Source organism: Monodelphis domestica, chromosome 1, assembly GCF_027887165.1.
Source record: "Monodelphis domestica isolate mMonDom1 chromosome 1, mMonDom1.pri, whole genome shotgun sequence".
NCBI lineage: Eukaryota > Metazoa > Chordata > Mammalia > Didelphimorphia > Didelphidae > Monodelphis > Monodelphis domestica.
The window spans coordinates 759,334,699-759,355,336 of NC_077227.1; the positions used below are offsets into that span (position 1 = coordinate 759,334,699).

At 58.9% G+C, this 20,638-nt stretch overlaps 3 protein-coding genes across 18 annotated transcripts in view; 2 read left to right on the forward strand and 1 right to left on the reverse strand.

Moving 5' to 3' along the window:
- Positions 1–3,949, forward strand: part of UBXN2A (UBX domain protein 2A) — an 8,966-nt gene extending 5,017 nt beyond the window's left edge. For 2 of the 3 annotated variants that reach the window (XM_056824873.1, XM_016427187.2), the window contains exons 2-7: positions 438–576; positions 1,888–2,026; positions 2,242–2,348; positions 2,997–3,134; positions 3,205–3,369; positions 3,588–3,949. In XM_056824873.1, the coding sequence (XP_056680851.1) occupies positions 536–576; positions 1,888–2,026; positions 2,242–2,348; positions 2,997–3,134; positions 3,205–3,369; positions 3,588–3,771 (774 nt within the window). In that variant the 5' untranslated portion in view covers positions 438–535 and the 3' untranslated portion in view covers positions 3,772–3,949. The remainder of the gene's footprint in view (positions 1–437; positions 577–1,887; positions 2,027–2,241; positions 2,349–2,996; positions 3,135–3,204; positions 3,370–3,587) is intronic. The other variant, XM_056824867.1, reaches the window with a different exon arrangement.
- Positions 3,950–4,066: 117 nt separating this feature from the next.
- MFSD2B (MFSD2 lysolipid transporter B, sphingolipid) lies at positions 4,067–11,368 on the forward strand. The gene is made up of 14 exons (XM_056824861.1): positions 4,067–4,676; positions 5,567–5,692; positions 5,781–5,905; positions 5,993–6,116; positions 6,205–6,283; positions 6,570–6,697; positions 6,775–6,865; positions 6,950–7,068; positions 7,165–7,248; positions 7,333–7,413; positions 7,484–7,593; positions 7,834–7,977; positions 8,932–9,108; positions 9,556–11,368. Exons 1-14 carry the CDS (start codon positions 4,614–4,616, stop codon positions 9,704–9,706), a joined length of 1,602 nt encoding a protein of 533 aa, XP_056680839.1. The 5' UTR covers positions 4,067–4,613; the 3' UTR covers positions 9,707–11,368.
- Positions 11,369–12,787: 1,419 nt separating this feature from the next.
- LOC100030951 (WD repeat and coiled-coil-containing protein) overlaps positions 12,788–20,638 on the reverse strand; it is a 28,097-nt gene continuing 20,246 nt past the window's right edge. For all 14 annotated transcript variants that reach the window (XM_007506116.3, XM_056824825.1, XM_016427186.2 and 11 more), the window contains 2 exons: positions 18,511–18,628; positions 12,788–17,127 (listed from right to left, as the gene is read on the reverse strand). In XM_007506116.3, the coding sequence (XP_007506178.1) occupies positions 17,003–17,127; positions 18,511–18,628 (243 nt within the window). In that variant the 3' untranslated portion in view covers positions 12,788–17,002. The remainder of the gene's footprint in view (positions 17,128–18,510; positions 18,629–20,638) is intronic.

Genomic DNA, 20,638 nt, shown 5'->3' on the forward strand with positions numbered 1-20,638 from the left:
GCTTCCACTTGCCCAGTTCTAATTTTTAAGAAAAAATTTTCAGTGAGTTCTTATACTTCCTTTGCCATTTGGCCAACTCTAATTTGTTAAGAGTTCTTCACAGTAGATTTTTGTGCCTCTTTTACCATTTGGCCGATTGTGTTTTTAATGTATTATTTTCTTCAATACTGATGTGTCCGGGCACGTTAGGTGATTTATTGCATAATTCCAAAATCAATGGCACCACACCAACTCCACCAACAATGTAAGAGTGGCCCTGTCTTCCCTCCGCCTGTCCATCATTGATGGTTCCCATTTCTATGGCCTCAGATGACAACTCGGGGCTGCTTTGATGGCATTTCCCTGTTATTTGTGATTGAATTGTTTGCCATTCTTCTTTGAGTGCCTCTGACCACTTCTGTACTAGGGAACAAACCAAATGGCTTTTGGTCCCGTAGATTGTGTCCCAAATGACCGAACCAGGAAGGAGAATGCTGGTGATTGTTTCCTGTGGAGCTGCAGCTTCTCCTTTCATTTTGCAGCCGGGGCTGGCAGGATGAAAGAGGTGGAGAAGCTGGAAAGCCTCCGAGAAGACTGGTGAGTGCAGAAGGCCGGGGCAGCTTTCGAGTCCGTCAGTCCCTCGAGCCAGCCGCTGCCTCTGCTTTCTGAAGGCTCTCGTGTCTGTTGGGAGGAGGCCAGGCCAAGGGCCGAGAAGGGGCAGAGGAGGCGGCGAGAGACGGCAAGTGTTTCTCCTTGCCTTGCTTCCCCCCCTTTCCAAAGGGAGGGATTCGAATTAGTGACCTCCCAGGTCCCTCATTCAGATTCTACCAGTAAAACAGTATTTCAAAATCATTTGGCCTCGTGGGGGAAGGGAGAAGGGAAAGCGCTCAGCGTCCGTAGGGCCCTGCTGGGCCAGGCACTTTGCTGACCCTTTACGTGTATTAGCTTTTTAAAAAACCTTCCCTTGTGTCGCAGAGTCCAAACTAAGTCCTGCTTCCAAGGCAGAAGCATGACGGGGCTAGGCAGTGGGAGTGAAGTGACTGGCCCAGGGTCACCCAGCTAAGACATGTCTGAGGCCAGATTGGAATCCAGGATCTCCCCTCTCCGGGCCAGACTCTGTATCCACTGAGCCACCGGCTGTCCCTGCCAGAATCATCTTGTTTCCCTGAGACACAGGTGGCGTTACGGTCCCCTGCTTATAGTCAAGAAAATGGAGACAAACAAAAGTAAAGGGACTGGCTCAGGGTCACACAGCTAAAAAGTGTCTGGGGCTGGATTGGACCCTTTCTGACTCCAAACCCAGGCCCGTGTCTGCCTCTGGGGGACCCTCGAGCTATTCATCGGCCTAAGCACAGCAGCGGGCTCGGGAGGAAGGGGAAGGCCTGGCACCCCTGAACTTTCCTGAGGGGAGATGGGCCATGGGATAACTGGGCACTCGTTACTGTGGGCAGAGGGCAAGGGGCCCAAGAAGATCCCTGCCCTCCCTGGCAGCCCTGTCTCCTTGGCCCTGGGGTCACCAGGCCCTCCTGGAGGGGTTCCCAGGCTCTGAGGAGCGAGGCGGCCCTGCTGGACTGGCTGAGGAGATGGCAAGGATCCACCATAAGAGCAGGAGCCCTGGGGGTGGGGGCAGCCAGGAGGTAGCCCAGAGAAAATGGGGGCAGGTGTCCACCGTGGGCTAAGGCCCAGGCCTCACCGGGTCCCTTGAACAAAGCTCTCGGAAAACTAAAGTCTTTGCCCCCCCAGTGCCCCCCCCTTTGCCCCTCATCATTCATCACCCGCTTGTGGCCTCTTGTCTGCTGGGGGGAGGGGTTGGGCTTGGCCCGGGGGACACGGAAGCCCCCGAGAAAGGAGGAGGAAGGCTGGGGAGGCCCCTGGCTCGCCTGCTTCCTCCTTTCCTGTCTTCCTCAGGCTCTGCGAGTCCGGAGCTGAAGGCCAGAGTCACCGCGGCAGCCAGGCCGGGAGCTGCGAGCTCTTCTTCGACAGCCTCCTAGAGGAAGCTCAGAGAGGCGGCTCCGAGCACCTGCCCTCTGCCGCTGCCGTGACACAGGTGGGCCCCAGGAGCATTCAGGAAGGGTGCCTGGAAACTGGGGGGGAGGGCAGCCCGCCCCAGGACAGCTGCCCTGGGGGAGGGGGATGAGCTCCCCGTCCTAGGAGGCTCCAAGCAGAGGCCGGCTCTGGGTGTGAGCCTCCGAGCTGCCTCTCATGGGGAGGGTCGGCGAGGCCCAGGGGCCTCCCAGGCCTGACCGCCCCTTCCCTCGGCAGGCCGACGTGAGCATCAAGCTCTGGCAGAACGGCTTCACGGTGAACGGGGAGTTCCGCAGCTATGGGGATGGCGCCAGCCAGCAGTTCCTGAATGCCATCAGGAAGGGGTGAGGACCAGCTGTGTGGCTGGGGGCTTTGGGGGGGGCCAAGACCGCCGTTGTTGCTGCACCCCCCAAAGGGTAGGAAGCCTTGTGGCTGGGGGGAGCCCAAAGGAAGCTCCAGATCGGAAAACCCGAGACCCTCAGAAGGGCAGGGGCCGGCCCTGGCTTCCTTCCCCCTCCCACTCTCTTCCCTTTTGTCTCTCACAAGAGACAAGGTCTCTGCAGGTGCCCCCCAGGCTCTTCTAAGGAGGGAACTGTTGGCAGGGGGATTCGAGCCCAGATCCCCTGAGCCCCAAAAGAATTCAAAGAGAGTTGAGGCCTCAGCAGATCCCCAGGGATGGAGTGAGCAAGCGAGCAGGCTGGCCTCTAGGAGCCCCCCTGCAATCCCAGCTGGGGCCTTCAGTCCTGGGCTTCATTAAGAGCCAGTTCAGGCACACCTAGCTCAGTGACCCTGGGAGAGTCATTTCGCCTTTTCCTGCTGAAGGAAGGGCCAGCAGAGGTGACCTAGCAAGGGCTGGGGAGCACGGGGAGGACCCAAAGCTGACACTTAGCCGGTGCCTGTGGCACCCCCTGAGCTCCAGGCAGCCCAGCCATGGGGGCGGGAAGGGGGGGTCACCCACAGTCCCCTCCCCTGACTGCCGCCTGGGTCCCCAGGGAGCTGCCCTCGGAGCTGCGGGGGAGGTTCAGCCAGGAGGAGGTGGCCGTCAGGGTGGAGGACAAGAAGGAGCAGGTGTTCGTGCCCAGGAAGCCCGCCTTTGCGCCCTTCTCGGGCCGGGGCCACCGGCTGGGCAGGTAAGCGCGCCTCCTCCCCCGCCTCCTGCCCCGGGCTTCCGGGGCTCCCCAGTTCTCTCTTCTCCCCCAGCGCCACCCCCCGAATCGTCTCGAAGGCCAGCGGGGGGGAGGCCGGGCCCCCGAAGCCCCTGGCGGCCCCAGCCGTCCCCCTGAACCCCTCGGAGCCCGTCACCAGCATCCAGATCTGGTTGGCCGACGGCAGGAGGCTGGTCCAGAGGTTCAACGTGTCGCACAGGTGGGTCGGGTTCGGGCTCCTCCCCAGAACTCCGGAGGCCCGGAAGAAGGCCCAGAGCTGGCCTCTGCGGGGCGCTGTGGCCACTTCCCAGATAAGCCGGAGGCTGAGCCTAAGGGACTCCCCAGAAGCTGGAGGCAGCTGCCCTGGGGCGCCCCTGGGGGGGGGGCGGGGAGCTGGGCCAGCCCTGCTCACGCGTCACGTGTTGTCCCCCCCCCCAGGGTGAGCCACGTCCGGGACTTCATCCGGAGCTGCGAGGGCTCGCCGAGGAGCGCCCCCTTCAGCCTGGTCACGGCTCTTCCGGGCCTGCGGCCACTGGACGACGCGCTCACGCTGGAGGAGGCGGGGCTGCGGAACGCCGTGGTCATCCAGAGACGCCCCGCCCCCCGGGCTCCCGCCGTTTGACCGCCTTCCGGGCCCGCTGCAGCCCGGGCGGCTCCTGGCCGGGGTGAAGTCGGGAGGCCGCAGCCACGGGAAAGCCGTCCTCAGCGGCGGGGGGCGCCCAACGCTTCGGCATCTTCCCGCTCCTGCCCGGGGCCCGCCGTGCAGTAACTAGAGAAACTCAATAAATGTGCAAAAGGGCCGCGTGGCTGGCCGCGTGCTTGCTGGGGAGGGAAACGGCCCAAAGGCCGCCGAGGACACGAGCACCTACTGTGTGCCGCTTTTACACCCTGGCGGGGGGTGAGGGGAGTGACTTGCCCAGGGTCACCCGGCTGAGGTTCGATTTGAACTTCCTTTTCTGGCTGCCCAACAGCCGGCAAAGAAGAGAAAAGGCCCCTGTGAGCCCTTCACAAACGTCCTATTTGCTCCTCCCAGCCACCCAGCAGAGCCGAGGCTAAGAGGGGAAGTGACTTGCCCAGGGTCACACAGCCAGGTCCCCCGGGAGACTGGATTCGAGTGGGGGGAAGGGGGACGTTCCGGGGAGCCCGAGCGAACTGAGGCTGCTCCTGCACAAGGTCCGGGCCTCGGGTTCCGAGGTTCGCTTATCCCTCCCAGCGCGATTTCGGCGGGGGCGCTCCATCCCTGGCCGGCTGCCTGGCTGCCCGGCCCTTCCCGGTCCGGAAGGTGGAGGCGCCCAGCGGTGATCCCTGCTCAGGTCGCAGGACAGGCGGGAGGGAACTCTTCCGCGCCCCCGAGCCTGCTCCGCCCTCTCGTGCCCCGCCCCCAAGCTCAGCTCCAATACAAAGAAGAGCTGGTGCTCCCGGCGGCCTCCAACGTAAAGGCTCCGGAGGCAGCGCGGTGGCTGGATGGCGCCTTCCCCCGCGGGTCCCGGCCCCGAAACCCCGGAGGAGGAAGGGGAGCCCCGTGAGGTAAGGGCCGGGAAAGGGATCGGTGTCGCGGCGGGGCGCCTTCTTCCCAGCGTGGGGCTACCCCACCTGGCTGCTCGGGCCCCGCTGCTAGGGAGGCTGCAGTTGGGCTGCGATGGACCGGCCAGGGAGCAGTGAAGAGGGCCCTTCTCCAGTCCGCGGGGCAGGAGGGGGCTTCACCCGGGCGACCGTCCCTGCTGCCGCCCGTCCGCCGTGGCACCGGCTGCCCTCCGGCCCCTCCCGCCCGCTCCAGCGTGATGGAGCCTGCTTGACTTGGCCCTCTGGACTGGGGAAGAGGCTGCGAGCGGCGAGATAAGCCACTATCTGGGGGCCCAGGGAGGGCTGCTCGCGTTGCCTCCCGGAAGGGGCCTCCCGTCCAGGACGTGGCTGGGCACCCGCTTCGGCCGGGCTCTCACTTCCTCCCAAAGGAATCGGGGAACCCAGGTGGGTTTTAAGCGCCCCCCCCCTCCCCGCCGCAGTCAGACCTTGGAGAGCTCCCGGAGGCTGGCCGCTGCCAGTCTGACCACTCATTGTGCAGAGGGAGAGTCGCGCCTCCTCTCCAGCTCTAGGAAGCGGGAGCCCACCCGGGTGGTCTCATTGAGCAGAGCGGGAGACTGAGGCAGCTGGGGGGGGGGGGCGCTTCGCCCCGGCCACGCCCTTAGAGCCGCCGCGATGAAATCGGAAGCCGAGACCCCGCAGCCCAGCTTGAAGCCAGAGCGGGCCGGCGGGGTTCGAAGGGAGGGCCGGGAGAAGTCTGGGAGTGACGGGGTAGGAGTCCCCCGCCGCAGCCTCTGGGTCACCCCCTCAGCACGGGACAGCGCAGGCCCCAGCCTGGCTCTCCCCCGCCGGTCCCTCCCCGTGCTTTAGCCGTCACCCCCATGCTCTCTCCCCAGAGCAGTGGGGTCGGGCGCCTCGGGGTGATCTCCAAGCTCTGCTACGGCATCGGCGGGGCCCCCAACCAGGCCGCCTCCAGCGCTAGCGCCTTCTACCTGCACCTGTTCCTGCTGGATGTGGCCGGGGTGAGCCCCCAGGAAGGGGAGAGGCTGCGCGGGTGGGGGAGGGGGAGCCGGGCTGTGGCCGCTCGCGCTCACTCGCGTGCCCCCCCAGGTTCCCGCCGCCCAAGCCTCCGCGCTCCTGTTTGTGGGGAAGCTGGCCGGGGCGGCGGCGGACCCCGTGGCCGGGTTCATTATCAGCCGCAGCCCGAGGACGCACCTGGGCCGCCTGAAGCCCTGGTGAGCCCCTGGGCGAGGGGGCGGGGGCGGGGGCGGGGGCGGGGGCGGCGGGGGGGCGCAGGTAGAGAGGATGTGGCCGCTCCGCAGGATCCTGGGCTGCTCGCCCTTCCTGGCGCTCGCCTACTTCTTCCTGTGGTTCCTGCCCCCCATCGCCCACCTGCAGGCTCTCTGGTACGGAGCTTCCTACAGCCTCTTCCAGGCCCTGTCCACGGTGAGTCCCCCCTGCCCCCTCCCCCCGGCCTCGGCAGCCCTCCCGGGGAGCCCAGGAGGCCCGGCGGCCCTGACGCTCCCTCCGACAGCTGCTGCAGGTCCCGTACTCGGCCCTCACCATGTTCCTCACTCAGGATCAGCAGGAGCGAGATTCAGCCACGGCCTACCGTGAGTGGGGGCGGGGGCGGGGGCGGGGCATGAGGAGCCGAGGACACCCCAGGTCTTGAGGGCATGTCGGGAAGGGCTTTGAATGCCGAGCCCAGGATTTCCTGTTGTGCTGCGGGGGTTGGGGGGGTGGAGGGGCTCCGTGGCTGGAGAGCCGGGCAGGCCTGGGTTCCAGCGTGGGTTTTTAGAGCCAAAGAGCCCCTGGGGGCGAGGAGAGCCTGGAGGCAGCCCCTGGGGAGGAGCAGCAGCAAGTTCGAGGGCTCCAAGGGGGGCTCCTCTGCCGCCCCAGGGATGACCATGGAGATGGCTGGGACCCTGATCGGAGCCACCGTGCACGGGCTCATCGTGGCCGGCGCCCACGAGGCGCCCAGGTGCCCGGAGGCCAACGTCACTGCGCCCGGGCTCTCCCAGCGCACGGTGAGGCCCTGCCCGAGGGGAGGGGGCGCGGGGGGGGGGCCGGCCCTGGAGCCGCCCGGTGACGCGCGTCCCCACAGAGCCAGCTCTACATGATCGCCGCTGGGGTCATCGCAGGGACCTTCCCGCTGTGCGCCGCCCTGCTCACCCTGGGGACCCGAGAGGAAGACGGTGACCGAGGCGGGGGAGGGGGCCGCGGGGCTGGGGCCCCCCGCCTGCCCCCCTAACGGCCCGCCTGTCCCGTGTGGCCTCCAGATGCCTCCGTCCTCGGGCCGCAGAGTGTCCCCTTCGTCCGGGGGCTCGGCCACACGCTCCGGCACCAGCCCTACCAGAGGTTCGCGGCTTCCTTCCTGCTCATCTCGGCCGCCGTGCAGGTAACCCGGGCCGGCCGGCGGGGTGGGGGCCGGCGGGGGCCGACGCTTCCGGGGCCCCCGCAGGCTGAGCTCGGCGGGCGCCCCTCGTCCCGGCAGGTCCAGCAGAGCTACCTCGTCCTGTTCTGTACGCACGCGGCGCCCCTGCACAGCCACAGGCAGAATCTGGTGCTGCTGGTGCTGGTGAGGGGGGCGGGGCCGGGAGGGCGGGGCGGGGCCGGGAGGGCGGGGCGGGGCGGCCGTGGCAGCGCCTCCTCCCGCCCCCAGGTGGCGGCTGTGCTCAGCACCCCGCTCTGGGAGTGGTTCCTGAACCGAGTTGGGAAGAAGACGGCGGCCTACGGGATCGCGGTGCGTGAGTGGCCGGGCGGGGAGGGGCGGGGAGGGGCGGGCAGCCTCTGACGGCCCCCTCCGCCCCCAGGCCATGGTGCCCTCCGCGATCCTGCTGGCCGCCGCCCCCTCGGCCCCCGTGGCCTACGTCGTGGCCTTCGTGTCTGGCGCCAGCATCGCCGTGGCCAACCTGATGCCCTGGTGGGTGGCTGAGGGGAGGAGCCTCCTGGGGGCGGGGGAGGGGGGAGGGGCACCAAGGAGCAGCCCGGCCGGGCTGGGCCGGGCCGAGGCTCCAATGTCGGTAGGTTCCTACCGGGTGGACCACGGGCGGGGGGGGGGGGGGGGGTCTGCCCAGGGCCCGCCCCGCGGAGCAGCTCGAACGACGGGGGGAAGGGGCCGAGGGGAGCTCGAGGCAGCCCCGAGCCTGCTGACCGCCCCCAGGTCCATGCTGCCCGACATCGTGGACGACTTCAGGCTCCGGGAGACGCCCCTGGAGGGCCTCGAGACCATCTTCTACTCGTCCTTCGTCTTCTTCACCAAGCTGGCGGGCGCCACGGCCCTGGGCATCTCCACCCTGAGCCTGGAGTGAGTGTGGGGAAAGGAAGGGGCGGCCCATGGAGCCTCGCCTCCCCCCAGGGCCATTCTGAGTGACTGCTTAGAGTCCACTCAGACCCCCAGATCTTTTTCAGACCCTCCATCCTCCTCCATCCTTCCGGCCTGTGTCCCACGTCTGGGAGCCGGGAGAGGCCGGGGAGGGCCTGGCCACCCCACCTGGAGCTTTACCACTAGACAGGCTCCCGTTACTCCCATTTTACAGCCGCAGAAACCGAGGCACGCAGAGGTGACGTGACTTGCCATGGGCTGCCCAGCTAGCAAAGGCCCTAGAGAGATACCCAGACCCCTGCCAGCAGCACCCAATCACCCCTGGGCCATAATGGCTGCCCTAAAGTGCCAGACCACCCCCCCCCCCCCCCCGCGGCTGGACGGAAGAGCCTGCTGGCAAGGCTGGGAGGGCGAGGGTGCAGGGGAGGGGCCGGCCAGCAGAAGTGCCCGCCTGCCTCAGCTTCGTGCCTCGGCTTCCTCCGGTGCAGAAGGGGCCCATGACTGCCTCTACAGAATGCAGCTGCATGGGGGGGGGGGGGGGGGGATTCCTCCGCCTGCCCGCCTGGGGCAGTTCCCGAGTTAAGCCCCTCCCCTGCCGTCTTAGAGTCACTCCCGGTTGGTTGCCAGGCCAGGGGGGTGGAGTGACTCGACCAGGGTCACCCAGCCAGGAGGTGTCAGAGAGAGAAAGGGGGTTGCAGGGCGGGACAGGCTGCACCCACCCCAGCCAATGGCTGGATAACTGAAGCTCCCTTTGCACAGGTGTGGCCTTGGGGTGGATCTTCTCTCTATCCTCCTTCTGTGGGGGGGGGGGGCATCCTCCCCTCCCCCCCCTCGACCTTTCTCTGGTTCCCACTTTCTGGGCTCTGGGCCCGCCCGTGGCCCTCCTCCAGCAGCGGGAGGCACCTCGAACTCAGCACTCAGTGGCAGGCGTGTCAGGTTCTCAGGGTATGAGGCTGGCGCCTGCAAGCAGTCGGAGCAGGTGGCCCTGGCACTCAAGGTGCTCATCGGAGCTGTCCCCACGAGCATGGTGCTGGCCGGCCTGGGCATCCTGTCGGTTTACCCCATCACGGAGCAGCGGCGCCAGGACACGGCCCTCTCGCTGGACAGGCTGAGGTGGGCAGTCTCGGCAGGGTGGCCAGCGGGTGCAAAGGCTTGGAGGTGGGAGATGGAGTCCGGGCTGTGGGAAGGCCCTCGATGCCAGGCTATAGCCAGACTGTGAAGGGATTTCTAGTGATCCCCAGGCAATAGGGAGCCCTGGGGGGCTCCTGAGCAGGAGAGGGACCCCAAAATGTCCCTCCAATGTTCCTCATGGGCCAAAGGGGCTCTGCCCTAGCTGTGGGGCCAAGAAGGTAGAGGGACGGCCCTGGGGAGAACACCCGACACCCAGAGAGAGCATTTCCCCCTTCGAGGGTCTTCCTGCCCACAAGCCCCCCAGTATCTGGGGGTGTAAGATGGAGCCGGAAGGAAGGGCTGGGAGAGGCCACTGAAGGCAGTCTGGGGGGAGCCAGGAGGCAGGGAGGCACTCCCAGGGCTGGGCCCCAACTCCTTCTCCCCTCACAGGAAGGAGGCTCCAGCAGAGCAGCAGCCACAGGCAGCCCCTGCGGCAGAGGCCCCCCCACGGGCCTCCCCATCTGGCTTCTGCAGGCCTTTGGACCAGAATGGCGGGGGCAAAAGGGAGGCCCCTGCTCATGCCAGGAGGTGCCAGAGCTGATGCCACCGCCATCTGCTCTTTTAAGCGCCTCCCTTCCAGCTTAGAATCCATCAGGCCAGGCAATGGGGGTTCAGTGACTTGCCCAGGGTCACACAGCTAAGAAATGTGTCTGAGGCCAGACTGGAACCCAGGACCTCCCCATCGGCTCTCCATCCACAGAGCCACTTGGCTGCCTCCTTCCAGCCATGATGTTCCATTGATTCCCCCTCCCCCGCTTTGCTATTGCTGGGAAGATGGACTCAACCTCCCCATTCTGCAGCACCACCACCTAGGAGGCAGCCTGGATTTCTCCCTGACTTCCCAGGCCTGCACCCCCACCAAGCTGCTCCCAAAGCCCCGGATTTCCCTCTGCAGCACCTCCAACGACCTCCTCCTGTCTTCTGATCTTGCCTCCCCCCAGAGCTGGCCCAGGCACCAAAAGGACCTGGGTGAAGCCCTGCCCCCCCCAGGCAATCACTGAACCCCTGGTGCCTCCTCCTCCTCCCCATGGGTTCTTGGCCACCTCCCCACCCCCACCCCCACCCGGTGCCTGGAGCCCTCCTCCTCCAGGAAGCCTGCAGCCTGGCCTGGGCTTTCCCTTTTCTCATCTCCCGTGATCCTGTGTGGAGCTTGTTTTACAGACTCGTGTACAGTGTGGCCGGCCCCCATCAGACTGTCCAGTGCCTCGTTTTGTACCCGGCTCCGCACGTAGTAGGCGCTTAATCAATGTTTAGCCACTCATTGATGGAGCCTTTCTCAGGTTTCCGGCATTGCCGAAATGGAAGCGGGTGGCTGCGGGAGGAGCCTAGCCCGGCTCGCTCCCGCCTCATCCCTCGTCCGGGAGCGCTTCTCTTTCGGAAATCGGCCCGGGGCGACCGCGCAAACTTGGCTGCTCCGGGTGGTGGGCCGGCAGAGGCAGCCGGACCCAGCCGAAGGGCTTGGTGGCTGGGGGGAGGCCCGCCGCGGGCTCCTCTTCTACAGGGGGAGGGAGGCAGGGAGGCAGCTGAGCCAGGTGGTCGGGCAGTCCCCAGCCGGAGGGGGCGGTTCCTTCAGTCCGCTGCGGAGCTCCGAGGCTCCCCCGCTCTGCTCACTTCCCTCGGCAGCATGAGGGCACTCAGGGCGACTTTCTGGCTCTTGTCTGGAGACCCGCATTCTAACCGGAGTCGGGCCTGCTTCTGCGGCTCCCACCGAGCCTCTCCCCGGGCTGTCCAGTGGCACCCGCCCCGCCCCTCGGCAGCTGAGTTTCCTGCAAGTTTCCCGTTTGACCCCCAGCCCCAGCCTCACAATAGACCTAGAACGGCCGACAGTCTCCTGTTGAGCACCCTGTTCTGTGTTCCGAGCTTCTCCCATAGTAGGAAAGCCCGGAGCGGCCCCTTTCCTTTTGTCTTCATCCCCAAGCTCGTCAGCAGAGGAGCCACCCACAGGGTCTGGCGAAATCTTCATCTCTCATCATCCTCCCAGAGCCACTGCTGGAGCCCCAGGGTTCCCACTCTAGCATCTGGGTGCCCGGCTCCGGATAGTAGCCCATTAGCAGACCTAGCTCTTCCTGGTTTTCCCCCAAGTTAACACCCTTAAACCCTCCAAGCCTCTGGCGTCCCCTGTTAGTGCTGAGGGCAATACCATCCTCCCGGTCCTCTAACTCCCAGATCCAATAAAGGTGCCAGGCCAAGCTGGGGCTGTCAATTTCGCCTCTGGAGCATCTCTGGTCAATTTCACCTCTGCAGCATCTCTGGTCAATTTCACCTCTGCTGCATCTCTAGGCAATTTCACCTCTGCAGCATTTCTGGTCAATTTCGCCTCTGGAGCATCTCTGGTCAATTTCACCTCTGCTGCATCTCTAGGCAATTTCACCTCTGCAGCATTTCTGGTCAATTTCACCTCTGCATCTCCAATAGGCCCTTTCCTCTCTAACATAGCCCCTCAGGGAGCAGATCCTCCTCCCCTCAACTCTGGACTATGGCAGGAGCTACTGGGCTCTGCCTGCCTCCTGGCTCTGCCCCACCCCCACCCCAGTCCATCCTCCATTAGTGACCAAAGGGACTTTCCTAAAGGTCTGACCTTGTCACCTCTCTGCTCTTCCTCCCCCATTAAATAAACTCCTGTGGCTCTCTCTGGCCGCCAGCAAGAGGAAAAGCTCCATTGGGCCTTTACAGGCTTCCACGAGCTGGATCTCCCTTTCCTTTCCAAACCAAAGTCCTTCCTCCTCAAAGCAGCGCCTTCCTTTAGAACTGTCTCCAGGCCACGATTTAAGTAACTTTTTTGTACCCAGTCATCAGCACATCATCTGCCCCATTGGATGTGCCCCCCTTGCATCTCCAGCTCTTAGCACATGCCTGGCACACAGCAGATGCTTAATCTTGTTCACTGACCGGTTATTTCCCATTGGGTCTGAAGAGAGGTGGAAGGAGACCTTGTTAATAGGAGTCTGGCCTGAGGATCTGTTTCCGGGCCACACAGGACTTTTTCACTAAGCTTTGGGGACTCCATTCTTCATCACCGCCATTTGAAGGGCCAGCCTGGACCAGATAATGGTCACTACCTTCAACCTCTGGCCTGGGCCTGAAAATGGGTGATTGGAGGCTTGCCTGGGCCTAGAGAGGATCTGGGTGACCTGGGGGCACACACAGCTTCCAGGCCACTGAACCACAATTGGGTCAAGATTCCAGCATTCAAGTTCTTGAATTTGGGGTTTTGAGCGCTCCCAGTGCCACAAACCTAGAGCTCGAAGGAGCCTCCTTATGGAAAACTGAGGCCTCAAGGTTATGAGGTAATGAGCACCCCAACTACCTTCAAGTCCCAGCAAAACTCCAGCTCTTCTAGGAAGTCTTCCTTGGGTTTATTGGATCCTATTTCTCCTCCATAGATCTTGCTTTGCATGCACTAGATTTGTTGGCATGTTGTCTTCCCATTAGACTGTTGTTAAGATATACAACCAGCTCTCAGGACAGAGCCTGGCAAACTGACTTAGTAATGCTCTCCTGTGTAACCAGGGGCTACCGGAACAAGAAGGGAGCCAACTGGAAGAATGAGCAAGCTCGGTCTCCTTCAGGAGAAAGCCTACACCAATGTTGCTATAAAAGTAGGGCATCCTTGGGACACTACTGCAGAAGAAAAGCATTTTTATTCACCAACCTAGAGAAATTCAAATGGCACAACACAAACACATGGCACAAGAATTGGATCCAAGAATATACATTCACATGATACATCTAATACATTATACAAGAATCCACAATTCCAAAGGTTGCACACCAAGATGTCAAAAGGCAAAGCCATGTTGGTAGAGGTGCCCAACCTCCACATTCCCGTGTAGAGCCTCTGACATTTTGCTCCTACCAAAGTCGGAGATGCCCAAGGATCACAACCTCCCTCAGAAAGGTTCTTGGCAGTCTCCCACCTTCCACCTACCTTGGGCTGTGAAACCGTCACATTCTGACTCCTTCACAGAAGTGTGAGCTAGAAGCCTCTCAGGCCAGCCTAAATACCCCGGGGAGGGTAGATGAGCCTTAAGTCCTATTTCGGTCATCATCAAATCCTGACACCTACCTCATGGGGCCAGAGGGGAACTCCTAGACCAGGAGCAGAAACCACCAAGAGGCTGGTACTCCAGGCAAGAGAGTTGGGAGGGCATGAAGGTCCCTGGAAGTTGGCCCAGAGGAGTCTCCCTCAGAGTGCACACACATAACACACTCTTTCCCTCACCCTCAAAACACCAGGCCGGATAACTATTGGCTCAAACAAGTGACCCTTTTACCCTGCTTCCTTCTCTCTCCTATCAAACACTGACTGGGCTTTGTGGCGGAATGGTGGCCCAGGGCTCCTCTACATACATCCTCCAATGGCAAGCAATAGAGAAGGTTCTGCATACCTTTGTCGAAAGATTGGAGAATAAGAAAGTTGCAGTGTATAGAAAGGGGCACCTGCACAATCAGAACCCGAAAAAGGTCAGAGGCTCTCTACGAGACGGCAGCTCTGAGGAAGGCCACCCAGGATTACAGGGCAGGAGCTGTACTAGGGGTGCTACTTCAACAGCACAAAATCTCTCTGCTGTCCCCGGGCTTGTCTGACCGGAGCCGCCTGACATCCATGGGCACAAATGGCCACCAAACAGAAATACTGGCCCACAAGGACTTAAGAGGGACACTGCACGGGCACAGCCCACTGGAGGCGGGAGTGGTGGACAGCTGACCAAGCAGGTGGGCTCTCGGGCTTTGGGTTCCGGGCCTGAAGAGACCAGCAAACGGGGCCAACAGTCCTACGCTGAAAGTTTAAAATAAAAAGGGCAGAGAAGAGGAGACCGACTTCCTCGGGACACCCACCAAAGCAGACACCCTGGGGGGAGCTGCCACCTAGCAAGAACCTCAGCCACCACACCCAGGAATTCAGGGATGACAAAGCCAAGAAAGGAATCTGTGAGGAAACCCCCACCCAAAGTTTAGGCAACACCTGAGAGAAGAGATCCTGACCCGAGGCACACCAAGACTCCATCTGAGTCACTGAAACATGGCAGGAGGAACGACCCAGGGGACCTGCAGGTCCTCTCTAAAGGATAAAATAGCAGAAGAGAGCTGGTATGGGGAAGGGAGAGATATGTGAGGCCAGAAGGCTCGGGTCCAGAGCCGTGAAGTGTAAAGGTCACTGAGGAGATGGAAGAAAGTTCAGGAAACATGGCGGCAAAGTGCAGAGCCATGACCCCCCATCATCATCATCCTGGTATCTGCTGGGGTCATTTCCCTCCTTCCTTCTCTTTTACTTTATTTCCTAGCTTCCTTCCATCCTCCCTCCCTCCTTCCTTCTCTTCTCCTTCCTTCTTTCCTAGCTTCCATCCATCTTCCCTCCTTCTCCCTTCTTTCCTCCCATCCATCTTTAATTCTGTCTTTTCTTTTATCCTCCCTTGCTCCCTCCCACCTTCCCTCTTCTTCCCCTTCTTTCTTTACTTCCTTCCATCCTCCCTCCCTCCTTCCTTCTCCTTCCTTCTTTCCTAGCTTCCATCCATCTTCCCTCCTTCTCCCTTCTTTCCTCCCATCCATCTTTAATTCTGTCTTTTCTTTCATCCTCCCATGCTCCCTCCCACCTTCCCTCCTCTTCTTCCCCTTCTTTCTTTCTCTTCTTCCTTCCATCCTCCCTCCCTCCTTCCTTCTCCTTCCTTCTTTCCTAGCTTCCATCCATCTTCCCTCCTTCTCCCTTCTTTCCTCCCATCCATCTTTAATTCTGTCTTTTCTTTTATCCTCCCTTGCTCCCTCCCACCTTCCCTCCTCTTCTTTCCCCCTTCTTTCTTTCTTTACTTCCTTCCATCCTCCCTCCCTCCTTCCTTCTCTTCTCCTTCCTTCTTTCCTAGCTTCCATCCATCTTCCCCCCTTCTCCCTTCTTTCCTCCCATCCATCTTTAATTCTGTCTTCTTCTTTTCTTTTATCCTCCCTTGCTCCCTCCCACCTTCCCTCCTCTTCTTTCCCCCTTCTTTCTTTCTTTACTTTCTTCCATCCTCCCTCCCTCCTTCCCCTCTCCCAAAAGCAAAGGCCCCATTAATCCTTTCTAGACTGCAATAATCTCATCCTTCAAAAGGCAGAGGAAACAAGGGGAAACCAGGAGGAAATAGCTGTTGGGGTGGAAATCCGGGAATGCTGCCTGCGAGAGGTCGGAGCCAAGAAGGAAAGGGAAGCCCGAAACCCCCAGAAATGCAGCCTGGATTTCAAAGGGCTTCAGGGGGGAAGGAAGGGAAGCTGCAGGTCTGAAGAGCCTCCTCTGTGCCAGGCATTGCCAAGTGGCTCACCAGCTGATCTCCTGACCTTCAAGGCCTTCCGACTCAGGGGTGGCCTGACTTGCTCGCTCCACCTACAAACCAGGCATCCTTTCCACTCAACCAAGGGCTCAGGGAGAAGGCAGTCGGATCCCATTGACTTGAATTCTGCTGGGGCCTGAGCGCAGGGGGAAGAGAGAGGCTCCAAAGTGAGTTCTGACACCACAAAAGGCCACCACTGGGATGAGGAGGGAAAGCAGGATCTGTGCTGCTGTGGATGCAAAGGGACTCACCAAGGCCCATCTGTGTCCCCTACACCCCTCCTCTCCTCACCCCTGGACTGTGGCCGTGGCTGCTGGGGGTCCTCCTGCCTCCAGGCTCTGCCCCTGAAGAGACTGCACTCCAGGCAGGTGACACCACGTACCCCTTCTCAGGAACCTGCCCTGGCTCCCCAGTGCCTGTCCTCCAGGAGCAGACAAAATGCTGGCTGGGCTTCAAAGGCCTCCAGACCTTGCACCCCCCCCCAGCCCACCTCTGCAGTGTTCCTACCCCCCACCTCAGCATCGCTGGCTTCCGTCTGCCTCCTCTGCCTTTGCTCAGGCTGCCCCTCTTGCCGGGAACACTCCTCCTCCTCTCTCCTTCCACTCAGAAGCCAGAGTTTCCCTTAAGACACAGCTCAGGGCCCCCTTTCTAGCCTCCCCTCCCCCCGGACTCTTGTCTTCATCTTGTCTACATTGTCCCCACGCAGATCAGGGTCCCCCAAGAGCCTGAGGGCAGGCGCTGGCCTGTTTCCCTCCTTTGCATTCTCAGGGTCGAGCACAGCACCAGGTGCACTTTGGGGTGAGCTCCAGGGAAGGGAACATTTATATGGAGGCAACTATGTGCCAGGCACCGGGACAAATACAAATATTTACAAATACGCTCTCGCTGGATCCTCACAACCACCCCGGCAGGGAGATGCTGTTATGATCCCCATTTTACAGATGAACAAACTGAGGGAGGTGATGCTCACGTGACTCCCCACAGGGTCAACCAGCTAGGAAGTGTTTGGGGCTGGTTTTGAACTCAGGCCCAGCCCAGAGCTCACTGAGCTGGGGGGGAGGTGGGGCACAGGACTCTTGGATGCCCCTTAGACCTCCCCAGAAATGAGAGAAAGAGAAAGAGAGAGACAGAGACAGAGACACAAAGAAACAGAGAGACACAGAGAGAGAGAGAGAGAGACAGAGAGAGAGAGAGGAGGAGACAGAGAGGAAGAGACAGAGAGAAAGAGAGAGAGACAGAGAGAGAGAGACAGAGAGAGACAGAGAGAGAGAGAAACAGAGAGACACAGAGAGAGAGAGAGACAGAGACAGAGAGAGGGAGAGAGACACAGAGAGAGACAGACAGACAGACAGAGAGAAAGAGAGAGACAGACAGACAGAGAGGAGGAGACAGAGACAGACAGAGAGACAGAAAGTCAGAGACAGAGAGAGAGTCATTGCTTGGTGGCACTGCCAACAGGCATCTTAACTTGAGAATGGCCTCCCAGGGTGGCGGCTATCGCTCAGATGCCAACACCTGCCCAGGGGATGGACACTGACTCACTGGGTGGTGGAGCCCAGCCCACCACCTCTGCTGCCATCACGGATGGTGACCTCCTGGGCAGCCGAGAACGTGAGTGGGATGAAGCCTTCGCTGTCAGCAGAGAGGAGGATCCAGAGGGAACCTGGAATTCCAAATTGAGAGAGATCAGAACTTCCTCATCCTGGGTGGGCCTGGAAGTGGCCCCTCCCCGGCTCCCTGTGCCCCTCACTCCTGGGATTTGGTCTGGAGAGGCTCAGCCTAGATGTTCCTTTCTTAAACTCCTTCGAAAGTGTCTACACAGCCAACTGTGCCTCTGAAGCTTCTTTCATTCCCCTGTTAACTTTCTTCCAACTCTCATGATGTAGTGGTCTGACTCCTCCCCCAGGCTGAGCCCTCTGTGCCCAGGGGATGCCATCCCAGCCTTCTCCCCCAAATGACTGTGCCCTCTGTGTCCTTGGGAACTTCCTATTTTTCCTTGGGATAGATACGGCCCTCCATTCCCCCTTTTCTTGTAATTTAAGAATGCCAAGTCCATGTCTGCCTTTTGATCCAGCCACAGCACTGCTGGGTATAACCCAAAGATATAATAAGGACATGTACAAACTATTCATAGCTGTGCTCTTCATGTTGGCAAAAAACTGGAAAAATGAGGGGCTGCCCTTTAATTAGGGAATGGCTAAAAAAATTTTGCTATATGTTGGTGATGGAATACTATTGTGCTCAAAGGAATGATGAACTGGAGGGATTCCATGTGAACTGGAAAGACCTCCAGGAAGTAATGCAGAGTGAGAGGAGCAGAACCAGGAGAACATTTTATACAAAAACTGATACATTGTAGCCCAATCAAATGTAACCGACTCTGCTACTAGCAGCAATGCAATGACCCAGGCCAAATATCCAGAGAACGAACTGTGGGAGCAGAAACACAGAAGAAAAACAACTGTTTGATCATATGGGTCAATGAGGATATGACTGGGGATATAGACTCTAGTGCAAATGATCAGTCTAGTGCAAATAGTAATAATATGGAAATAGGTCTTGATCAATGACACATGTAAAACCCAATGGAATTCCTCATTGGCTATGGGGGGAGGGGAAAGAAAGAACATGAATCATGTAACCATGGAAAACTATTCTAAATTAACTAATTAAATAAATATTTTCAATTTAAAAAAATAAAGAATACCAAGTCCATCTGTGAATCTTAAAACTGCTCAAACTCTACTTCAGAAGATTTGATTAAGCTATTCCCTATTTTCTACAATGGAGGTACTTGATCAGGAATGTATTGAGAACTTTTAAAATTACTCCACCCTGCTCAGACAGTGCCTTAGGGGAAAATAATGTTGTAAACTCCTGATTGAACAATGAAAGTCCCTAACTTATACTTATAGTGAAGCAAAAACCTTAAGCTAGGTGATCTATTTTTAGATCTAATACAAAAGGGTGCTAAGTACCTATAAAGGTTAAATTAATCACTAAAAGGTTTCCCCTGCCCTCACCAGCCCCAGCCCCAGACACTCACCATATTGCATCTCCACCAGAGAGAGGCCAAACACCTGTTGGACCTGTTGCAGGCGCACCTTGCCATCACAGAGAAGGACTGCTCGCTTGTCCAATACAGGCCCTGCTGAGGACGGCTTCTTCAAGCCCAATGACAAGACCTCGTTACCCAACAATGAATTCCATGAGCCCCAGACCTCCTCCTTCAACCCTGGCACCATCAACCCCTCCCCACTGCCAGCTGCCACCCCAGTTGGGCCCAGGACCAACAGGAACCACCCGAGGGGAGAAGCAGCCCAGGCCGGGGCATCCTGCCCCCATAGGGGTCTACCTCTGACCTCATGAAGTCTCCAACTTCAGCCTCTGGCTGGACACAGACCTTAGGACCCAGAATGGGGGAGGACCGGAGGCACAGACAGTTGATGATGGTGGTAGGAGGTGATAGAGACAAAGGAAGGAGCTTCCAGATGAACTCTGAAACCCTGAGGCCCTACTCTGACACAAAATGTCCTTTTGGGGGATGGAAACAATCCTCTAGAAGGATTGCTTGAGCTCATTCTATTAAATGCGCTCAGAGAAATGGGCTGGAGAGAATGTTTTCCTCGCCATGAAGTCTCCCCATCCCCTTCTCCACAGGCTCCTGCCCAGCCCTGCTCACCCCTCTCCAGGAGAGCTCTTGGGGATACCAGGGGGAGGGGGATCCCTCCAGAACTCCAGGGGAGCCATTGGCCCTGCCTTCCCCAAAGACCCGGGAAGTTGTCCTTTGACTGATTGGAAATAGCTTCGCCCTAGCAAGAAAGCTCCTTTTCTCCTTTCCAATAGGAATGACCAAGAGAATGCTCTGGATGGCCTCCTGTTTGTCATGCTGGCCTGACAGAAATGATCGATTTCTCTTTTAATGGAAAAAATGCCACATAGACTATCTCTAACCAAAACTGCCTTTAACGGCTGAGAATAAGGATCCTCTGAAATGCCATCCACAGAGGGCTTGGCAAACCTGCCATTTCCACATTGGCAATGCTCAACCCTAGGACTGGGCCCAGAGACCCAGTCCAAGGTCTACTCCCAGGCTCTGCCCTGGGTGCTCCCTGACAATTCCCATCCGACCAATGCCACCCCAGTGAGAGGCTCGTCTCCATGCTGGCTTCAGGGTGACGGATTTCGGTTTTCCCAGGTCACCGAATTTATCCCAAAGAAACCACAGACCCCCAACATGACTTCCTAAGAAAATCTGCATCTCAGATTGACCAATATGGGAGCAAAGGAAAGTGATAAATGTTGAGGGGATGTGGCTAAATTGGGACACTAATACACGCTTGTGGAGTTGTGAATTGGTCCAGTCATTCTGGAGGGCAACTTGAAACTATAGGCAAAGGGCTTTAAAAGAATGCCTTCTGTTTAACCCAGTCATACCAATGCTGGGTGTGTATCAAAGAGATATTAGGAAAAAACTTTGTACAAAAATACTTATAGCCTCGCTCTTTGGGATGGTAAAAAAATTGGAAACTGGGGGGGGGGGGTCCATCGATTGGGGAATGGCTGAACAAATGGTGGTATATTATGGGGATGGAATATTCTTGTGCTGAAAAGAATAATGAACTGGAGGGATTCCATGTGAACTGGAAAGATCTCCAGGAACTGATGCAGAGTGAAAGGAGCAGAACCAGGACAGACAACGTTGTACACAGAGGCTGATACATTGTGGCAAAATCGAATGTAACTGACTCTCCTAACAGCAATGCAGTGACCCAGGACAATCCTGAGGCATTTACGGGAAAGAAGCTAACCACATCCAGAGAAAGAACCGTGGGAGTAGAAACTCAGAAGAAAAACATGGTCAATCGCATGGTTCGATGGGGATAGGATTGGGATTTCAGCTTTAAATGATCACTCTTTCAAATATGAATACCAGAGACATAGGTTTTGAACAATGATACATGGATAACTGAGTGGAATTTCTTGTCAGCTCCAGGAGGGTGGAGGAAAGAGGGGAGGGAAAAAACATGAATCATGCAACCATGGAAAAATATTATAAATAAATAAATTAAAATTTAAAAAATGAAGAAGAAAATGTGCATCTTGACACTATGCCAAATGATTCTGGACACGAACGTGGAAACAACAGAAAGGGAACAAGGCAGCTGGAGAAT